Source organism: Eublepharis macularius, chromosome 3 (assembly GCF_028583425.1).
Source record: "Eublepharis macularius isolate TG4126 chromosome 3, MPM_Emac_v1.0, whole genome shotgun sequence".
Classification (NCBI taxonomy): Eukaryota; Metazoa; Chordata; class Lepidosauria; order Squamata; family Eublepharidae; genus Eublepharis; species Eublepharis macularius.
Genome location: NC_072792.1, coordinates 149,799,741 through 149,819,897, shown reverse-complemented (window position 1 = coordinate 149,819,897; position 20,157 = coordinate 149,799,741). Strand labels below are relative to the sequence as shown.

Sequence of the window (20,157 nt, the reverse complement as noted above, 5' to 3'; positions counted from 1 at the left end):
CACTGTAAAGGTCTTGGACACAGCCCTTTCAGAAGAAGCAGAATGGAGATGCTTTTATACTACTATGCAGCATATTCCTGGTACAGGAATTACTTTGTGCATCCTTTCTGCTTGGATCCTTCCCCTGTTTCAAATGACATGCCAGACCTTTCCCCCTACGTCAGAGTTCCTGGCTTATTTAAATATGGACCAGAGAGGTTGCATCATAAGCAAACTTTAGGTGTGTACCTGTCAGACGTCATATAAATGTTTGTAATGGGTTAAACAAATCTAGTATTAACCAAAATTTATTGTGCAATGCTTCTTTTTAATTTACCAGCTTCCTTCTAGTTTAGTCTGTTGCTTTGAGATATATTACTTATTGTTCCAGACCAAAAGTCGCACGTGCAGTAAAAGAGGCGTGAGCCTCCTGTGGCTGCCTGTATCCTACAGTAGGCCTGTTTGATGATGTAGCACCTGTCCTGCCACATAAGAGTGAGCCAATCAATTATGCATTTTAAAAAATATTTTGGTTCCCCTTTATAAGAATTATATATAAAACCTCTAACTTCTCCTTTTTGTTTTGATTTTTTGGTACATATTTCACTTCCGTACTTGCTTGTAAATTTATGCAAAAAGAGTGTTACGATGCTTCTTTCTTTCATTTTGAGCTAACCACCCAATATCAGACATGCAATTGGCAGAAAAGATTTGACCCCCAGCCAAATGAAAAGTCATCATTCAAAATATTGTATGTTAGGGGAGCCTCTTTTCTGCACTGTGACATAGCAGGCCCTCTGTATGGAAGATGAATTGGTTATGTTGGCAAGCAGAACAGTATATAGAGGATATATGTTGTACCTTGAAGACTTTTCCCAGGGACTGAACCATGGAGGGAAGGGGAAAATGTGGGTATACTTGTATGTTTGGCAGATGGTGTTATCTTTTCTGACTTGCGTGGACATCTGGAGAATGACCCCCCCCTCCCGATCTCTAAGTTCCCCCGGCGAGGCTTCTTTCCATCTCTTGCTAAAAAGGAAAAGGGGTGGGGAAAATGAAGTACATAAGGGAAAGTCTGAGGGGAGCGGCTTTCAATAGGCAAAGGCTGAAACTGTTGACTTTGCTTTCCAGTGGTTCCTGCAGTTTTGAGCAGACTCCTCCTCCTCCTGAATCTGTGCAAGGCAACAGAGAGTTCTTTATGGTGTGGGGTTTCATGACTGAAGAGCGCTTGCTGCTTGGCACGGGAGCCCTCTCAGCTGCGATAAGAACAAAACAGCTTCTCTGCAGGAAAGAGAGCAGTGGCGAGATCAAGTAAGTCTTAATGCGCGCTTTCCGTCTCTGGCTCAAGCAAGAAGAAAAAAAGGAACAAGTAGAGAAGCTGCCTCTGGGTCTAGAATGCCTCTTTTCTAGTACAGTTCTGCACAGATGCTTGCTAGAATGCTCATTAGGGGGCATGGAAAGGGTTTCAGCCTAGCAGATAAGGGCAGCCACAGAAGCCACTGGATGACTTTTGTGCGATTCAGAGCTACTTCGTGCATGTTATACTGAAAGCCTGGATAGAAGCTAATTAAAAGCATCCACTGAACTCCAGCCTCTGCTGTTCCTTCTGGTTCTGATTATCTGTGCCAGTGTTTTCAAGTCACCTGTGAGAGCTGCTGTAGCATAGTGGTTAAGTAGTTGGGTTGCGACTCAGCAGTCTGTTGGTTTGAATCCTACTACTGTCAACAGCTCAGCAGTTGGTCTTTGTTAAGCCACTCCTCTCAGAATCTGCCCCCCAGCTGCGTTGTGGGGATGATAGCAACACTAACTTTGTTCACCCCTTTGAGTGGTGCACAAATCTGCCTATAAGAGCAGTATATAAGCAGCACGCTATTATTGATGGTTTTTTCAAGTTCCCTTTTATCTGGCCATACTGGCTGCAGGAATAAAGTTGTTACCATTTGGTAAGTGCAAGGGTTGACTCTGCAGGCTGTGCTTTCCTGACCCTTCTAATGTTTTTCTGAAGTATTTCCTCTGTTATCTTGTTTCCTATTTGTATCTTGCATCTTTCAGTGTGGGGTCAACTATAATACCTTATCATCATACCCCAAGGACCTCTTTAGATAAGCTCTGAAAAGATGGATGGCTCATTGAAAGGGGGCCAGTGTCCTGTTGCAAAGAAAACCGAGTCTTGCTGAAAGTGATTGAGCAGGAAATTTGATGATTCTGAAAATCTTTTCTGTATGAGTAACCAGTTGACTGTTGTAGTCTCTCCTGCTTGAGCTGTGTTAAAACAACGTTTACTCATTTCTGAATGCTTAATCACAGCATGTTTTTATGGCTCATTTAATTCTCACGGGGTGAAATATCAATCGTTGTTTGTTTCTGTCAAAGGGTAGACCAGCAGAGCACTTGAAATCTTTTACTCATGATATTTCTTGATACATAAAATACTTTCATAGAAAAATGAGAAGAAATAAATGACTGCCATCTTCAAAAAAATCCATGATTAACACGATGGGGTGGCGGCGGCGGAGGAAATGGACTCAAGTGGCAGTTGTATGAAGAGGAGAAGCCAGAGACTCTGAACATGTCAGTGTTAAAAAGAAATCTTAAGCACTGTTCAGTGACTCTGCATTGTTGTCCTGCTGTTGCTCTCAGTATGCATGCAAAGTGAGGCAGGGAGCGCAACTCCCTTGCTGTCTACGCATGGGCCTCAGCAACAGGTCCTTTATAGGGGCGTGAGGCTCAGCAGGTGGTGCCTGGTGACCCACTTGAGGTTCTTCTGACTCACGAGTTTTATACTACTGCTCTGTAACTTTATCACTATCATAAATATTTATAGGTACTTGAATGTGTTGTGAAATAAATTACAATAGTGCTTTATCAGTTTTTTAATTCTGATCTTTGGAACCCGTACAACGTTTTAGTAACCACATGCATAAAACTAATATCCTACTTTATAATTGCCTGCATGCACTTTCTGTAAAAGCAAGCAGTTTGGTGTAGTGGTTAAGAGCATCAGGACTCTAATATGGAGAACTGGGTTTGATTTCTCACTCCTCCACTTGAAGCCAGCTGGGTGACCTTGGGTCAGTCACAGCTCTCTGGAGATCTCTCAGCCCCACCCACCTCACAGGGTGTTTTGTTGTGGGGATAATAGTAACATACTTTGTAAACTGCTCTGAGTGGGCATTAAGTTGTCCTGAAGGGAAGTATATAAATCAAATGTTATACTGTGCATCTCTCTGGACAGTGGTTGCGATGATGTGTTCTTCTAAATTTTATAAATCATTGGATATTTAATAATTTTTTAACACTTGAGAGTTCCATTTCAGTTTATTTAACATTCTGGTTCTTTTCCTGGTGCCTCATCCATTTATCTAACATCTGTTTCTATCTAAGAGCCAGTTTGGTGTAGTGGTTAAGAGTGTGGGACTCTAATCTGGAGAGCTGGGTTTGATTCCTCACTCTACTTGAAGCCAGCTGGGTGACCTTAGGCTAGTCACAGTTCTCTGGAACTCTCTCAGTGGGGTGTTTGTTGTGGGGATAATAATGATATACTTTGTAAACTGCTCTGAGTGGGCATTAGGTTGTCCTGAAGGGCTGTATATAAATAGAGTATTATTATTATTAATACATATTTGAAGCAATATAGTACAGATCAGGGGTTCACAACCTTTTTGAGCCTGTGGGCACCTTTTGGAATTCTGACACAGGGCAGCCATCCACACAGAGGTAGCCCAAGTGCAGGGAACAAGAGGGAGTCATTTTTAAAAATACATTGGGAAAGAGTGAGAGCGAATAAAACCAACATGGTGCTGGCAGCTTTTGCTGAAACTTTATTTTAATCTTCCCAGCCAGTCAGATAGCCAGTGGCCAGTCAGAATTCCTGATGGGCAAGTGCTTCACCCACTTTCTAAAAATATTTGGTGGGTGCCATGGTACCCACAGGTACCATGTTGGGGACCTGTGGCATAGAAGTAGTTCTCAAAGGTTCAAACTTCCTTTCTCCTGGCTTAGTGCATTGCTGAGAAGACAGAAACTGAAGATCTCATGCCTTTGATTGCTTTTTGTGTTTGGCTTTTAGTGAGCTTATTACCTCCTGTATAGATATTTTCTTGCTGCTGTTTTTTCATTGAGGTATAGAACTACACTTCCTCATGCCCTCAAGTTGTACTGAAGGTAGTGTGGTGTGATATGCCTCATTCTAATGTTTCTTTGTCATCTTAGGATAATATCCCATGATGTAATGCTGAGCCATTTAGCAAAGGTGAATTTATTTAAATCAACATGCTTTAAATCAGGTTTCTGGGTTTCTGATTGCTGAATTGCATGCATAGTAATTAGTTGCTCTAACAATTTAAACAATCTGTTAGCAACTATATGAATCCTTTTATCCCTCTCTAAGCAGCATATGTGGTTCTCCACTCCTCCTTTTTTATTCTCACAACAATCTTGTGAAGTGGGCAGAAAGCTTCATAGCTGAGTTAGGATATTAAACTTGGGCCCCTCGGAGGTGGGGAAGTGCATTTCTTCCAGACAGCTGAGTCTGTGGAAGTCCTGAACAAATGCTTGGAGTAGGTAATGGGACCAATAAACTGAAGCTCCGTTCAGCAAGACTGAGCTTGTGGTGGTCAGTGTTATACCTGCTCAAGGCATGAGGAGCGAGTTGCATTTGTCCTGAAAGAGCAGATTCGTAGCTTAGGTGCTGCTGGATCCTGCCTACATTTGAAGGTCCAGCTCTCCTTTTATCAGTTTCCATCGAAATGCTGGTTATGGCTGTCCCTTTGGAATTAGAGTCTAGCCACTATGATCCGTGCTATGATCCCATCCAAGTTCGAGTACTGCTGTGTAGTTTATATGGAGCAGGTTTTGCATACTGTGTAGAAACTTCAAATAGTCCAGAATGCAGTTGATGGGTTGCTATTGGGGGTCGGATACAGAGGATATGGTGCTAAAAGATCAGTGCTGGTTACCTGTCACCTTGCCCAATTGAAAGTGCTGGCTTGTATCTTATAAGGCACTAAACAGTTTGGGACCACGATACCCAAAGGTATCCTCCCATACTGTCCAGCTTACCAATTAAGGCCCTAATCTCAAGCACTATTCGTGCCCCTCCCTCCTGCCCATGGAAGTGAAGCAGGAATTAACTAGGGATGGGGCCTTCTCTGTAGCGGTACTACATGTGGAATAGCCTTCTACTGGGAGCCCACCTGCTGCCTACTTTACTGGCTTTTTTGAGTCACCAGGCCAAAATGCATTTACTCAGCTTTTAACTCAATTCTGTCCTCTTGCTTTACTGTCTCCCCACTTTTATGTTGCTTACTTTTATGTTGATTTTTCACTGCTGTTTTGAAATGTATTGTTACTTTATAGTACTGACCTGCATCAGGCCAGATTCTGCAGAGTATGGGATGTAGATATTTTAAATTAATAACAAATAAGATGAGTGTCATTCAGAGTCATTGCTTTAGTCCCAAGACCAGTTCATACATGCCAGTTGTTCCTCCATGCCATTCCTCCCAACAGGGCCAAGGTATGGAATTGCATGCAAAATGTCTGCGTAATCTTGAGCTGTGGATGGGTTTAGCTGACAGTGGGAGACATGGGTTTTTGGAAACATCCACACGTTCTCCCAACTGCTGTGGTAATGGGTATAGCTGTCATTTGTATCACTATACACATTTTGTTCACTACTCCATATTTGGGGATGATCAGCAGAGATCATATGGGGGCAGAACTTATCTGGCTTGTGTTCATGAATTGGCCGACAGTCTACAGTCAGACTCCCATGCTGTAGTTTGATATTAAGGTCAGTGCAAAAAGATTAATCTGTTGTTTGAGCACAGCTGTGGATCATGGAATATTCCTACAAAAGAAGGGTTATATTGGATAAGAGGAACTGCAGGTGGAGCCAACAAGAGATTTTTAATTATTTATTTAGATATTTATACTGTCCCTTTCTCCCAGTTAGAACCTGAAGTGGTTTACAATGTCATTCTCCCCTCCTCCTTTTTATCTTCACAACAACCACCCTGTGAAGTAAGTTAGGTTGAAAGGGAGTAACTGGCCCAAGAATGGCAGTGAGCTTCCATAGAATAGTGGAGATTTGAACCTGTGTCTCCCAGATCCTAACCCAACACTCTTAACTACTGTGCAACTCTAGCTACTGATGGAGAAGAAAGAGACAAAGCTTAGCCAGATTCCATGGGCTACAGCTATGAGGACTGCTATGCAAGAACTCCACTCTAGAGGAACCAGGTGTGGAGCGGCCCTCTAACTTACCAGGATGGTTTTTGATGAGCCCTGTCCTAGTGGTCTGTTAGGTACCAAGACCAAAGCAAACTGATCCCTTTTGGCACAGGGAACACTGCAGGGCCTGCTTGGCTTGGACCCATAAGCCGTTCATCTCGAGAGGCCCCTGCACAGGAGCTCCTGAGCTCATTGCCTGCTGGTCATGGTGCAAGTAGTGCAGGAGCAGACAGTGAGCCCATGCTTGTCGTGATCATTACCGCTGGTAGGCTCTGGCTTAGGTTATTCTTGCAGCCCAGACTGGGGAAACGGCTGATGCGCATTCTGCCTTATTCAAGGTAGCTGCAGCAATGTTCGTTGTAGCAGGCGTTGCGTGAGTGAGGAGTGCTGGCTTCTTTACCAAGCGTCTTTTGGGACTTTTCGGTCAGGTTGGGGATGTAGCCTCTGAATGGCACACCCATTCTGAACCACTGGCGCGCTTCACATAGAAACCAACAGAACAAAACACACGAAAGGTCTTGAGATGCAGAGGAACTTCTACTGCTACTTTCTCCTGATGAAACATATTTACTTTAAATGTATATATGCATTATTTTACTCATTTTAAAAGATACTGAAATAGGAACAAATACCAGCATGAAACAGTTTGTGTATAAATTGAATTGAAATTATTTTTGTATTTATTTAGAGCATTTTTGGCCCACATTTCTCCAAGGCTGGACTCGAGGCAGGTTACAGTGATGATCATGAGGAACACATGAAGCTGCCTTATACTGAACTGGTCCATCAAGGTCAGTATTGCCTACTTAGACTGGCAGTGGCTTTCCAGGGTCTCAGTTAGAGATCCTTCACATCACCTTCTACCTGATACTTTCAACTGCAGATGCTGGGGATTGAACCCTGGGGATTTTTGCTTGCCAGGCAGATGCTCTACTACTGAGCCATGGCCACTCCCCGCAGACAATACCAACAATAAAACAATATGCAAAATCAAAATGAAATACAATTAAATCCATAAAAAATAACATATAATTCAAAATTAGGTGGCAGCATTCAAAGCCCTCCTGAAGAATTCTTTGTTACATAACGTGAAGGAGCGTGACACAGAGGAAGCCTTCCTAAAAACTTCAGGAAGGCTGTTTTGTGGACTAGGAGCAGCTACTGAAAAACACTAGATCTAGCAATTACCATCCTAACTCCTTTTCAGGACGGAATAACCAATAAGTATTGGTCAGAGAAGCTGATGGGTTGATAGTAGCAGAGTATGTGGATCCCAGACCAAGAAGGACATTAAAGCTAAAGCACATTGCATTGAACTTGGAAATAACCAACCAGTCAGTGCAGAGACCTCATAATAGGTGCAATATACACCAGGCAGCCAGCCCCAGTTAGTAAGAGCTGTTACAGTTTGCACTAGTTGGTTTTTCAAATTGGCTTCAAGGGCAGTCCTGTATTTTACAATAGATGTTTTAAGTAGATGCTAATTATAATCTGGAGAAAGGTAAACATGCTAAAGTCCCACTGATTAGAATCTGAGTGGTATACTGTTTCCTTTGTACTACGCCTACTACATTTGAGTTTTCCTTACTGGCTTTCTCATGAGAGCAAATCTTTGATCAGATAATTGTTTACTATTTAACTACAGTTTATGTACAAACACACCGTGGGATTAAATCATTAAAAGAAAAAACCATATAAAGCAATTTACATAGCATTCCAGAGATTACAAAGTATGCAGATCAATGCTATTTACGGAATTATTGGTTCACTAAATCTGTTTTGAAACTCAACATGTTTGCTTGAGAAAAGAACACTTTCTTTAACTCGGTGACCACTTTTTAAAAAAGACTCCTTTGGTAATATATTTATCCTTACCTTCTGTTTAGCCCTGGTGAGCCTGATCTCGTCAGAGCTCAGAAGCTAAGCAGGGTTGGTCTTGGTTACTGATTGGATAGGAGACCTCCAATGAAGACCAGAGTTGCAGAAGCAGGCAATGGCAAACCACCTCTGTTAATATCTTGCCATGAAAACCACTGCCACTTGTCAGGCATTGCCGCTGAATTCTTCCAATACTGTGCATATAATAGTCTTGCTGCTGCATTCACATATAAGAAAAGAATACCTGACTTGGCCATATTTCTTAAACTGTGTTTCACTATTTCTGAAGAGCATACTTGAATTTGGAGCACTAGTTTGGCATTTGTTCTGTTCCTATTCTAATACATCTTGGGAAAGTGAGTCTTCTCCATCTACTACAGTTGATTTCAATACTTGTTCACAGCAGAGGGCACACCTGGTTGTATGCTCACTTTAGCTCTTTAAATAATGGCAGGACTGAGCTTAAAGCAATAATGATTTCAAAATTTGTTTGTGAGAATATCAGTAGACCTTTTAATGTCAATCCTCTGCCTCTTTGTACTTGGTAATAATTGTTGGATGATCTTGCTTGAACATTTTTATTAAAGAGTGTACAGGAACCAGAGTAGTGCCTTTGCCACAAGTTGAACAAAGAACTGAACTAGTTTTGGCATCTCCAAAATGCCAAAGGATTTAAAGCCTTCAGTGTGTTGTTTTAACTTGTCTGTTCAAATGTCTCTTTTGGCAAAGAGCATATTCGTTGACGACCATCTTTTTTTTTTTTTTGCTGAATTCATTTTTGAGACCTCCTTTTGGCTACTGGATCTGGAGTTTTAAATAACCATCTCGGTGCTATCTAGGTATTCTAGGCCAATACCATATCTCCTGAGGACACGAGCTCAGTACTACAAACCTTTAATCAGTGTGATATGTTGAGTTTCTTTGATTACAAGAATGGAAGTCTGCCAGTAGTCCTGCTGTTCTAATCTTTTAACTTCCTTGTTGTGTGTTAACTTCTACATGATAAAGCCTGCCATGGAGGGTGGTTTTTTCTGTATGTTTAGTCACGTTAATAGTATAAAGTTGTGCCTGTCATTTGGAGGGACAGTGTTCTAATGGCTATAAAACAAGTTCCCAGCTTGGATCCTGGGTAGTACTTCGATGGGAACAAGGGCGTCTGCTCAGGGAGCACAATTTTCCTGCCTCCCCCCTTGTGTGGAAATGTAAAATGCTCCCTGAAATCCTGTTCTTCAGTGTCCTCTTTCTCCTCAGAACAAGATTTGGGAGGACATTTCAGACTGCTGTGGGAGGGGGAGGCAGCAAAATTGAGCTCCAGAAGCAAAAGCCCTTGAACCTGCAAAAATGTATAGTTGGGATCCAACCCCTTTGTTATAGCACATATTAATGTTTCTGATTCTCAGCAGTGGCTAGATCTGTGGATATGGAATTCTGGAGGCTGGAGCCGTGAACATTCAAGACAGGTATTTCTGCAATCCTGAGAAAAAAAACCAGGTTTGCAGAAAAATCTGAAATTTAAACACACCTTTGGTGGACTTGTCCTAAATGATGGTGGGGACAATGAGAGAAGGCTTTGGATCTCAGCAAGTGAATTGAGCAGAACTGGGACTGTCCAATGGCAGTGGTTGTGGGACATTTGGAACCTGCGGCTTGCGTCCTGTGATTGAGTTCCATGCGTGCTTGATGATAGTCTGTAGCAGAGGGTGCTTCCTCTTCCACTAAAACTTTTGTTTACACAAGGGCCCATTGAATACCATTGATCTTACACAAATGAAAGTTTTACTGGAGGAGGAAGCATACTTTGTGACAGAGACTATAGCATGCATGGAACTCATTCATATGATCCAAGCCTTTATCTTTTGGATGTCCGTGCACTTGAGAAGCTACCTCCCTCCTCTGCTCAGGAAGTCCTGCACGTCTGTACACACATCCAACTTGCTCTGCACTGCACCTTCTCTGAACCTTCATTACATGAGAGATGGGCAGCTGTGGATTGAGAATTCCTTTGGCTACTCCTACAAGACTTAACAAGTACATGAGAAAAACAGGGTTTCTCACCTGTAACTGTTGATCGTCGAGTCTCTTCTGTGCAGACACACATTGGGACTGCGCAGGCGCAGGCCAGCCGCGGAAAAGATTTTTCTAGCTCTAAGAGATGTGAGGGGGACGTTCGGATCCACCGCGCATGCGCGCTGGTGTTCCCGCCAATTTTGAATGCATATATATCCGAACGTCCCCGGCATTCCCTCAGTTCACCTGAGCCGCCGGAGAAACAATGGAAGAAACCAAGCACTCACAGCGGGGCAGGCGGGAGGGAATGTGTGTCTGCACAGAAGAGACTCGACGATCAACAGTTACAGGTGAGAAACCCTGTTTATCGTCTTCGTCCTTCTGTGCAGCCCCACATTGGGAGAGTAACTAGCATCTCACCAATGGGGGCGGGTGTGAGTGTCTACTTGAACAAGGACTGCAGGACAGCTGTGCCCACAGCCGAGTCACGTCGTGCATGCACATCCACAGAATAGTGCTTGATGAAAGTGTCTGCAGTGGACCATGTCGCAGCTTGGCAGACGTCCCGGAGCGGCACTCCGCGCAGGAAGGCAGCAGAAGCAGCTTGCGCTCGAGTGGAATGAGCGGTAACCAACAAGGGACACCGGACTCCAGCATGCTGATAGCAAAGTTTAATCGTAGACACAATCCAGCGAGAGATGGACTGGGCAGAAGCAGGTGAGCCCTTGCGAGGGCCAGAATAACACACAAACAGGGCAGGAGACTTCCTGAAACATTTGGTGCGGTGCAAATAAAACAATAAAGCACGCTTTACATCCAACGTGTGTAGTGCTCGTTCCCCTGGGGATGAGGGTGTTGGAAAAAAGGAAGGGAGGAACACCTTTTGCTGTAGGTGAAACCTTGAGACTACCTTGGGCAGAAACTCCATGCTAGTGTGGAGCATGACAGTACCAGGGAAAAACTGCAGGAAGGGAGGGTCACACCGCAGGGCAGACAGCTCCCCAACACGCCTAGAGGACGTGATTGCCACCAGGAAAGCCACCTTCTGAGTGAGCAAAGGTAGGGGACAAGAAGATAGAGGCTCAAAGGGCTGGAGCATCAGCCGGGAGAGAACCAGGGAGAGACTCCATTGCGGAATGGGATGGGCCCTAGGAGGGAAGGTCTTGAACAGGCCCTTCAGGAACTGCTTGGAAAGCCAGTGAGTAAAAACTGTCTTCCCATCAATCTGCTCATGGAAGGCAGAGATTGCAGCCATGTGGACCTTAACACTGGAAAACGCAAGGCCCTGGGAGCAGAGTTCCAGGAGGTAGTCCAGGATGACAGGAAGCGGGCAACTAAAGGGAGAAACCCCTTTCAGGGCCAACCACCGGGAAAAACGTGACCACTTCCTCTGATAGGACAACCTGGTAGACGGTTTCCGGGCATTCAAGATCACCCCAAGCACTCCAGAAGAGAGGCTCACTCCCGGGTGCCCAGAAGCCAGGCAGTCAGATTCAGTACAGCCACATCGTGATGCCACACCCCGTCCCTGGTTAAGAGGTCCGGGGCGTGAGGCAGGGGGAGGCATCGCCCCTGGGACAGGGAAAGTAAAAGGGGGAACCAATCCTGGCGAGGCCACCGAGGGGCAACGAGGATACAGTGGGTTCGGAAGGCCCTGACCCTGGAAAGAACCTTGTACAGGAGCGGGAAGGGCGGGAAGGCATAAAAGAGCCCTGGGGACCAAGGTATTTGGAAGGCATCCCCCAGGGAGTGGCGGCCAATGCCGGCCCGGGAGCAGAACAGCGGGGCCTGTTTGTTGCGGGCAGTGGCGAAGAGGTCGACCCAAGGCGTGCCCCATGTGCGGAAAACCTGGTCGAGGTAAACCCTGTTCAGGGACCACTCGTGCTGAGGCAAAAACACCCTGCTCAGCGCATCCGCCGAGGTGTTGAGATCCCCGGCAATGTGCACGGCTCTGGGAAGGACGTTGTTGACCATGGCCCAATTCCATAGAGTCGTTGCCTCCTTGCAGAGCTTGAGCGAGACCGTTCCTCCCTGCTTGTTGAGGTAGTAGCAGGCCGTGGTATTGTCCGACAGGACCTGAACCCTCCTGTTCCGAATGGCATCTGCAAAAGAAGCGAGGGAGTAACGGATCGCCCTAAGCTCAAGAAGGTTGATATGCATGGATGCCTCAGATGGGGACCAGATGCCCTGAGCCGAGAGCTGTCCACAGCGCCCCCCCCATCCCAAGTTGGAGGCATCGGTATAAACTGTGACCTCAGCTAGGAAGGGGCCGAAAGGACAACCTTCAGACAGGTTTCCAGGGACAGTCCACCAGGCCAGAGAGCGCAGCACCACCCTGGGGATGGAAAACCTCTGGTGCTGACCCATGGTGAGGGGGTTGTACCTCCGGACAAACCAGTTTTGCAGCGGCCTCATACGCAGGCGCGCAAAGAAAACCACTCCTGTGGAGGAGGCCATAAGGCCCAACAGAGTCTGAACCAAAAGGGCAGTCTGATACCGGCAATGTATAAAATGCCGGGCCAAAGCGGAAAGCCTGGCCAACCGGTCTGGGGGCAGGTAGGCTCTACCCAGCAGGGAATTGAAATGGACCCCAATAAACCTAATGGCCATGCCTGGGGTCAGGATAGACTTATCCCCATTAACCACCAAGCCCAATCTAGCCAGCACGGACAAAGCGAGGGCAATATGGGCCTGGAGAGAGTCAGGCGAGGGTCCCACCAGGAGCCAGTCATCCAGGTACGGGTAGATAAAGCAACCCTGGGACCGCAGGTATGCCACTACGGTGGCCATGCACTTTGTGAACACTCTGGGTGCAGAGGCTAGCCCGAAGGGCAACACTGTATATTCATACACAGAATTCCCATACACAAACCGCAGGTATTTCCTGTGGCCCTCAAATATAGAAATGTGGAAGTAGGCATCCTTCAGGTCTAGAATGGCCAGCCAGACGCCCACTTCCAGGAGTTCCATGACTCGCGCCAGGGTCAGCATGCGAAACTTCTCAGGCTTCAAATAACCGTTGAGGCCTCGAAGGTCCAAGATAGGCCGGGAACCTCCACCCTTCTTATCCACAAGGAAGTATCTGGAGTAAAATCCCCATGGGGAAGTAGAGACATTGACCACCCGGACAGCACCTTTGGTAACCAACTCCATAACATTATTGTGTAACACAACATCACAACATGGAGAACAACGGGGAGGGAGAGAGAGAGGGGGTGCATCCGTAAACATTAACTTGTAACCATGGGCCACAATGGACAGGACCCAAGCGTCAGAAGTAACACGTTGCCAACAGGGCAAAAAAGGTCGAAGCCTGTCCAGAAACTGGGCAGCAGAGGAAGCACCCTCGGAGGCCAACGAGGGAGCGTTCAGGCGCAGTCAGAAGACCGAGGGCTTCTGCGCCGAGGTCGAAGGCTTGGGTGAAGAGGGCTGTTGCCTGCCCTTGGACCGGCCGGAGCGCCTGGAAGGGTGACGCTGCTGGGCAGAGTAGGATCGGTGACCGTAGGACTGGCCTGAGAAGAAGCGCCCTTGACGCTGCTGGTAAGGCTGGTAAGGGGTCTGGTAGGATCGGAACCGACCAGAGCGATACCTCGGACCCGACGACTGGGCTGAGGGGGCGACCCCGAGGGATTTGGCCGTCTGCTGATTCTTCTTCATCAGGGAGAGGGACTCATCCGTCTTCTCCGAGAAGAGCTGGGGCCCCTCGAACGGGAAGTCCTCCACCTTCGCCTTCTTCTCTGGAGGCAGGGCCGTGGACCGGAGCCAGGCGTGCCGACGCAGGACCACCGAAGTTGCCATCGCTCGCGCTGCAGAGTCGGCGGCGTCCTTGCCAGCTGTCATTTGCTGTTTTGACAGCTTCACGGCCTCGGCTTGGAGGGCCTTAACCAGGTGGCGGCGATCCTCCGGGAGGTCGGAGAGGTAAGAGGACAGCCTCTTCCACAGGAATAGATTATAGGATCCCATTATGGCCTGGAAGTTGGCAATACGGAATCCCAGAGACGCGGATGAGTAGAGTTTCCTGCCTACGCCATCCAGCTTTCTGCCCTCTCGGTCCGCCGGGGCCGACGAGGAACCGGAACGGAACCGAGCCTGACCCTCCTCAGCCACGATCGACGAGGGTTTCGGGTGATTGAAGAGGTACGGGCAATCATCTTGCTTTAAACGGTAGTACCGTTCTACCTTCTTTGCCGTCGCGGACAGGGACGCCGGCGTCTGCCAGAGCGCGAGAGCGTTATCAACAAAATCCTCCACAGGGGGAAACGCCACCGACGCGGGGGACCCGGAATACAGCGCCTCCAGCAGCTTACTCTTGGGCTTGGAGGTCGTGGAGGAGACGTCTATCTCCAGCGCGGCGGCCATCCGCACCATTTGTTCGGAGAACAGCCTGTAATCGTCATTCGGGGACGATGAGCGGGGCCCACCCACGGTGTCATCCGGGGAAGGATCCGAGGCCGCGTCTGAAGAGCACTCCGACGGGGACGCCAGACCTTCCTCATCCTCGGAATCCGAAAACTCCGGCGAGGTTTGCGTCGGAACCGAAGACCGGTGAGCGGTCGGGGCCGACGGATAAGTTGCAGGAACCGGCGGTCGCAGAGGCAAGCCCGGAGGTGGAGGAGCGGGTGCTGGGAGCCCGACTGGCTGAGCCGGAACGGAGACCATCGGAACCGACGGATGTTGCAGGAAGGGCAGCGACTGCTGGAACCACGCCACAAAATCCTGCCAGGAGGTCATGTTCCCAACCCCCGCGACCGGCTGGCAAGGGGGCAGAGGAGCAGGCACCGGGGCAGGCCAGCGAAGAGGCATCGGAACCGACGAGGTAGACGGCAGTGGAACGGAGGCCTCTGAAGGCGCCGGGGCGGACGGCAGGGAGCGCTCAAAAGATTGGAACGGTTCCGGGAAAGGCGGAAACGGCATGAATTCCTCGGGAACCGACGGAGGAGGCGTGCAAGGAGGCGACGGGGTGTGGAGACTCACCACATCGTCGGGTATCAGGACTGGTTCGGCCGGAGAACCAGGCAGCACAGTCGGAGCCGGGGACAACGCACGGCCCTTGGCCCTCGACTTCGCCTTGGCCTTCTTGGACGGGGGCTCCGAAACAGCCTCCGGAACCGAAGGCTTGGAGGAGGACTTCGGCTTGGGCGCGGAACGCTTCTTGGCCTTCCGGCTCGAAGGACGATCCCCGGAACCGGAATCAGGTCGGGCCTCCGGAACGGGTTGCCCCGTCGGTTCCGAGGGGAGCGGCTCTGGCGACTTACGAGACGGCGCCGGTGACGGAGCGGCGGAGCGCGGCCTATCTCCCGAAGAGCCCGATGGCTTGGGGGGGAGAAGGTTGGCATCCCACAAGAAGGCACGGAGCCTGGCCTTCCGATCACTCCTTGCCTTCGGAGTGAAGGACATACAAATGGAGCAGCGCTCGACAACATGCCCCTCGCCCAGGCAGATGAGGCAGAGCTCATGGCCGTCCGAATGGGTCATCTTAGTGCCGCATTTATGACACTTTTTAAACAAAGATGTCTGCGACATAATGAACGGTATCTCCCGACAGAAGACAAGGGGAAAATACCGACCAGCAGAAGAAACGATCCAAAACTCCGAAGAGACGCTGTGAAACGAACGCTAGACAATAAGAACCTTTTCGACGGCGGCGAAAAAGGAACTGAGGGAATGCCGGGGACGTTCGGATATATATACATTCAAAATTGGCGGGAACACCAGCGCGCATGCGCGGTGGATCCGAACGTCCCCCTCACATCTCTTAGAGCTAGAAAAATCTTTTCCGCGGCTGGCCTGCGCCTGCGCAGTCCCAATGTGGGGCTGCACAGAAGGACGAAGACGATCTTTTACTTCACTAGCATATAACCCACTCATGATAGGGTCAGAGCTTGGACGTTGATCATTTCTGTTCATTACTTATTGCAGTCACTTAGAATACAGCATGAAGTCACTTTGGCCAGAAGGCCAGGATCTGAGTAGACCTAATACAAGGCATGGAGCTGCTGCCATTCTGTGTGCCTCCCCCCAGTCCCGTCTTTCTTAGAAGATAGGCTCTTCTTGACTTTGGAAGGTCATGACCTGAGATTTGGATGCCATGCTTATTTGTGGTATGATAAAGTAAATTTGTTTGTTTGTTTGTTTGTTTGTTTGTTTGTTTGTTTGTTTGTTTGTTTCACATTTCTATTCCGCCCTCCCCGTGAGTGGGCTCAGGGCGGATCACAACCCATTAAAATACAATAAAATTCCATTTCCATAAAACATTTAAAAACATCATTAAAATAAAAACATATTTCTAGTATACAGTCAGCCTTACAAATTAAAACAGGATTGTGGACAGCCTTCGCAGGGAGGGTTAGATTTTATACACCCTTTGTTGTTTCAGGCCGGCGGAGGCCCAGACCTCAGCCATGTGCCTGGCAGAACAGCTCTGTCTTACAGGCCTGGCAAAAGATAGTAGGTCTTGCTGGGCCCTGGTCTCAGTAGACAGAGCATTCCACCAGGTGGGAGCCAGGGCCAAAAAGGCCCTGGCTGTGGTCGAGGCTAAGTGGGCCTCCTTGGGGCCAGGGACCACCACCAACTGTTCATCTCATGATCGGAGAGTCCTCCAGGGAATATATGGGGAGAGACGGTCCTGTAGATACGCTGGTCCCAGTCTGCATAGGGCCTTATAGGTTAGTACCAAAACCTTGAATCTGATCTGGTACTCCACAGGCAACAAATGCAGCTTGCATAATTGTGTTATATGTGCCCCATTTGGCACTATCATAATAACGCTTGCCGCTGCATTTTGTACCAGCTGTAATCTGTAATAGAGGTCAACATGAACTTCAAAAATCATCTTAAGTGAGCCATCTTTAGAATTTGGAACAAATATAAACCAGGACTGTCACAGAAGACACTGCTTTGGATTTCAACACAGGAAATGACAACTAAACAGGGATAGTTAACTTACGGAGATCTATTCAAATTCTCATAAGGAGATTGTAAATTGAAGACAGGGAAAGATCTAATAGCTAAACGTTAAAATGTCAGTGGTTTTGCTATGCACAATTACTAGAAAGGTTTAAATCAGATAAAAAGAGCTTTGTACAAACGATGATCACGTTATTTCCAAAATGTACAAACTTTTGTTGAAATTTGAAACGGAAGAAGAATATGTGAAAGATTGTAGGGTAAAACGAGCTAAAAATTTTGGGTGTAATATACAAATGGACCAGTGGGAAAATATATGGGTAAAGGGGCTCAAATTCACTTTGATTTCCACACTTAAAGAACATTTTTATAAAATGATGTATCAGTGGTATATGTCCCCTGATAAATTAGCAAAAATGAGTAAAGGTATGTCAAACAAATGTTGGAAATGTAAGCAACATGAAGGAACATTTTATCACCGTTAGTGGACTTGTCCTAAAGCAAAAAAAATTTGGTCACAAACTCATGGCAATACAAAAAATGTTGAAGCTCAATATACAATTTAAACCAGAAGCCTAATGGACAGACAGTTGGAAAATAAACATGATATCCTGTTTCTATATATGACAATGGCGGCTAAGCTTTTTATATGTGCAAAAATGGAAAAGTGCAATATTACCTTCAATGGATGACTGGATTGTGAAAATGACGGAGTTAGCAGAGATGGCTTAACTTGCAGCTCTGATCAGAGATAAAATATCGTCTACCTTTATGGTTAATTGGAAACTCCTTATTGACTTTCTACGTGAGATGAGAAAAAATGAACTGATGATTTGTGGATTTGATTATTAAGAAGATAAATTTGGGAAAAATAAACAGAAGGGGGGCAGTATTATAAAAGGTAAATATTGAATGTATCAAAACTACAAGTATAATGTTTGTAATGATATGGCAGGCGTAGAGAAAAATGGAAAATGAAGTGTGTATTATTTTTCGTTGGTTTTTTTCTTTAATTGTTCTTCTCTTTTTCCTTTTTATTCCTTTTTTGTTTCTTTCCCTTTTTCTGCCCTTTTTATTGGGCTTTTAATCTTATCAATAAAATAAAAAGTATTCTTGAAAAAAAAGAACATCTAACTGAACACAGTCTGATCATGTGGCAGTTGAGCATGGTTCCACTTTTCTCTTGCATCTCTGACGGTTAGCCAGAGCAGTGGGGTAATTCTGATGATGTCTCAAGCGTAGGTTTGCATGATTGTATGTTAGATGCATTGGAGAACTCTAGGCAATGTAGTCCTCTGAGCAAATTTATTTGGGCTTTGCTTCCCACCCCCCACCCCCACCCCCACCCCCAAATCTGATTATTTTTAGCATGTTAGAGTTGCTTGCCTTGTTACTCAGGTTGGCTTTTTTTAACTGTTAGAGTCTGGATTTAAGTCTGTTTGTGTCTAATAAACATTCAGCTCTGTTAGAGCCAGTAAAAATATATTTTCATCAATTGTGCAACATGCAAAATCCTAATCTTTAAATTTGCAAAGCTGGATTGTTAAGACTAGTTTTATTTCTGTGTCAATGCACAGATTAGCATCAATACAGTAATAGACAAGGTTGGGCAGTTTGTTGTTAGTAGGTTCCCAGTTCCCTATAGATTAGTGGAAGTAGCTGATTTAAAAGGCAGTATGAATGGTAAAGCCTTCCCATTGCTCACTCTTCTCAAAATGGCTTTTGTGTGTGTTTTGTTTTCTAGTGGGACTTTTAATGATCCCTTGCTCGGACAAAAGTGGTTTGTGGTATAGAAACGTACATGTTTCTATACCACATGTGCATGGCTTTCTCTCCAACCTTCTTATGCCTCCCTTTAAATTATGCCTTGGTCTTTCTTGCTTTATAGTTAATCAGCTAGACCATCATAGTTCTGCTGGTGTTTCATCTGGCTGTACCTTTATGCTCATCTGTAAAGCCTTCAGGTTGTAATTTTGAAAAATGCCAGCCTTCCTTTATTGAATACATTTCTGCCCTTCAGATTAGCAGAGGCTATGTTGCATCAAGAGTGCAGTAAGAAGTCTGGATTTGTGCTGCAAATATTTAAGAAGTGCCCTCCCACCACATTTGTTAACCACACAGACCCTGTTAAGGAGACACCAGAGAAGATAGCTGCCCTCTGACTGTTCGCCACTGAGCTTAATTCACAAAGCAGAAGGTAGACTGGTGTGGTAAGAAATAACATCTTGACAGTGAGCAGCACAAGGACCAGTGCCTGACTCTCTCGTGCGCCATATCTCCTTGCAGCATTTATGCAACGCTATTCTTGGGTGCTTGGTGGTTTCAGGTGAGTAGCTGTGTTGGTCTGTAATAGAAGAGCAAGATTTGGGTCCTCTAAGGTGCTACAGGATCCGAATCTTGCTCTTCACTGCTTGATGGATTATCTTGAGGTGAGGGGTCTCAGTGCAGATTAGTAGAATGTAATCCCGCCTCCCCCAGTCTTTGAACCTTTGTAATGTCTGCTTTCTGTTTCTCGTTGAGCTAGAAAGCCATGTGTTCAGAAGCTGGAGGAGCCTTGCCAGGATGTGGCACCACAGTACTCTGCGTGTTGTTTTGACTTTCCTACTTTCACCGAAGTGGGCTGTGCCAGGGGAACGTTGGGGTCAGTGCCAAGGGAGAAGCTTGTAACCCCAGAAGGGCCATGGGCGTGAGCTCTGCCTGCTTTCACGTCTCTTACAAGCTCAAGCTGTTGATGCTCTTCACCGCGTGCATTTTGCTGGTGGGCTGGGCCACTTCTTACCTGGTCGATGCTGTGCACGAAACACCACGAGCAAAAAGTGCAGCTGAAAGCTTCAGGAAACCAACCACCAGTACCAAGGAGCAAAAGGAAACTCTGGACAGGCAAACGAGGCCTGCTGTGAAGCTGTCGACTGTGGAACTGCCCACGGGGAAGTCCGTTTGCCCTGCTCTGTCTCCCTACCTACGTAAGTGACCCAGTTATTTTAGTTGAGAATAGAATACCTTGTTTTGCTTGGTTTTAGAGGTCCAAGGGTAAGAAGGCTGCATAGTACATTACCTGTGGCTTGTATTGAATCTGATTTTATTGTGGGCCTGAAACGCCTTCAGAATTTGAAAATGAGATTTTCTCCTTCCTGGTTTTGCTTCTTGGTGTTG

The 20,157-nt window shown here is 46.6% G+C and overlaps 1 protein-coding gene across 5 annotated transcripts in view; it reads left to right on the top strand.

Moving 5' to 3' along the window:
• B4GALT4 (beta-1,4-galactosyltransferase 4) overlaps window positions 1-20,157 on the top strand; it is a 46,684-nt gene that overhangs the window by 7,712 nt on the left and 18,815 nt on the right. For 2 of the 5 annotated variants that reach the window (XM_054974014.1, XM_054974015.1), the window contains exons 2-4: window positions 1,111-1,290; window positions 6,902-7,004; window positions 19,529-19,967. In XM_054974014.1, the coding sequence (XP_054829989.1) occupies window positions 19,685-19,967 (283 nt within the window). In that variant the 5' untranslated portion in view covers window positions 1,111-1,290; window positions 6,902-7,004; window positions 19,529-19,684. Of the gene's footprint in view, window positions 1-1,092; window positions 1,291-1,903; window positions 1,923-6,901; window positions 7,005-19,125; window positions 19,331-19,528; window positions 19,968-20,157 lie in introns of those variants that run through there. The other 3 variants (XM_054974017.1, XM_054974016.1, XM_054974018.1) reach the window with 3 other exon arrangements.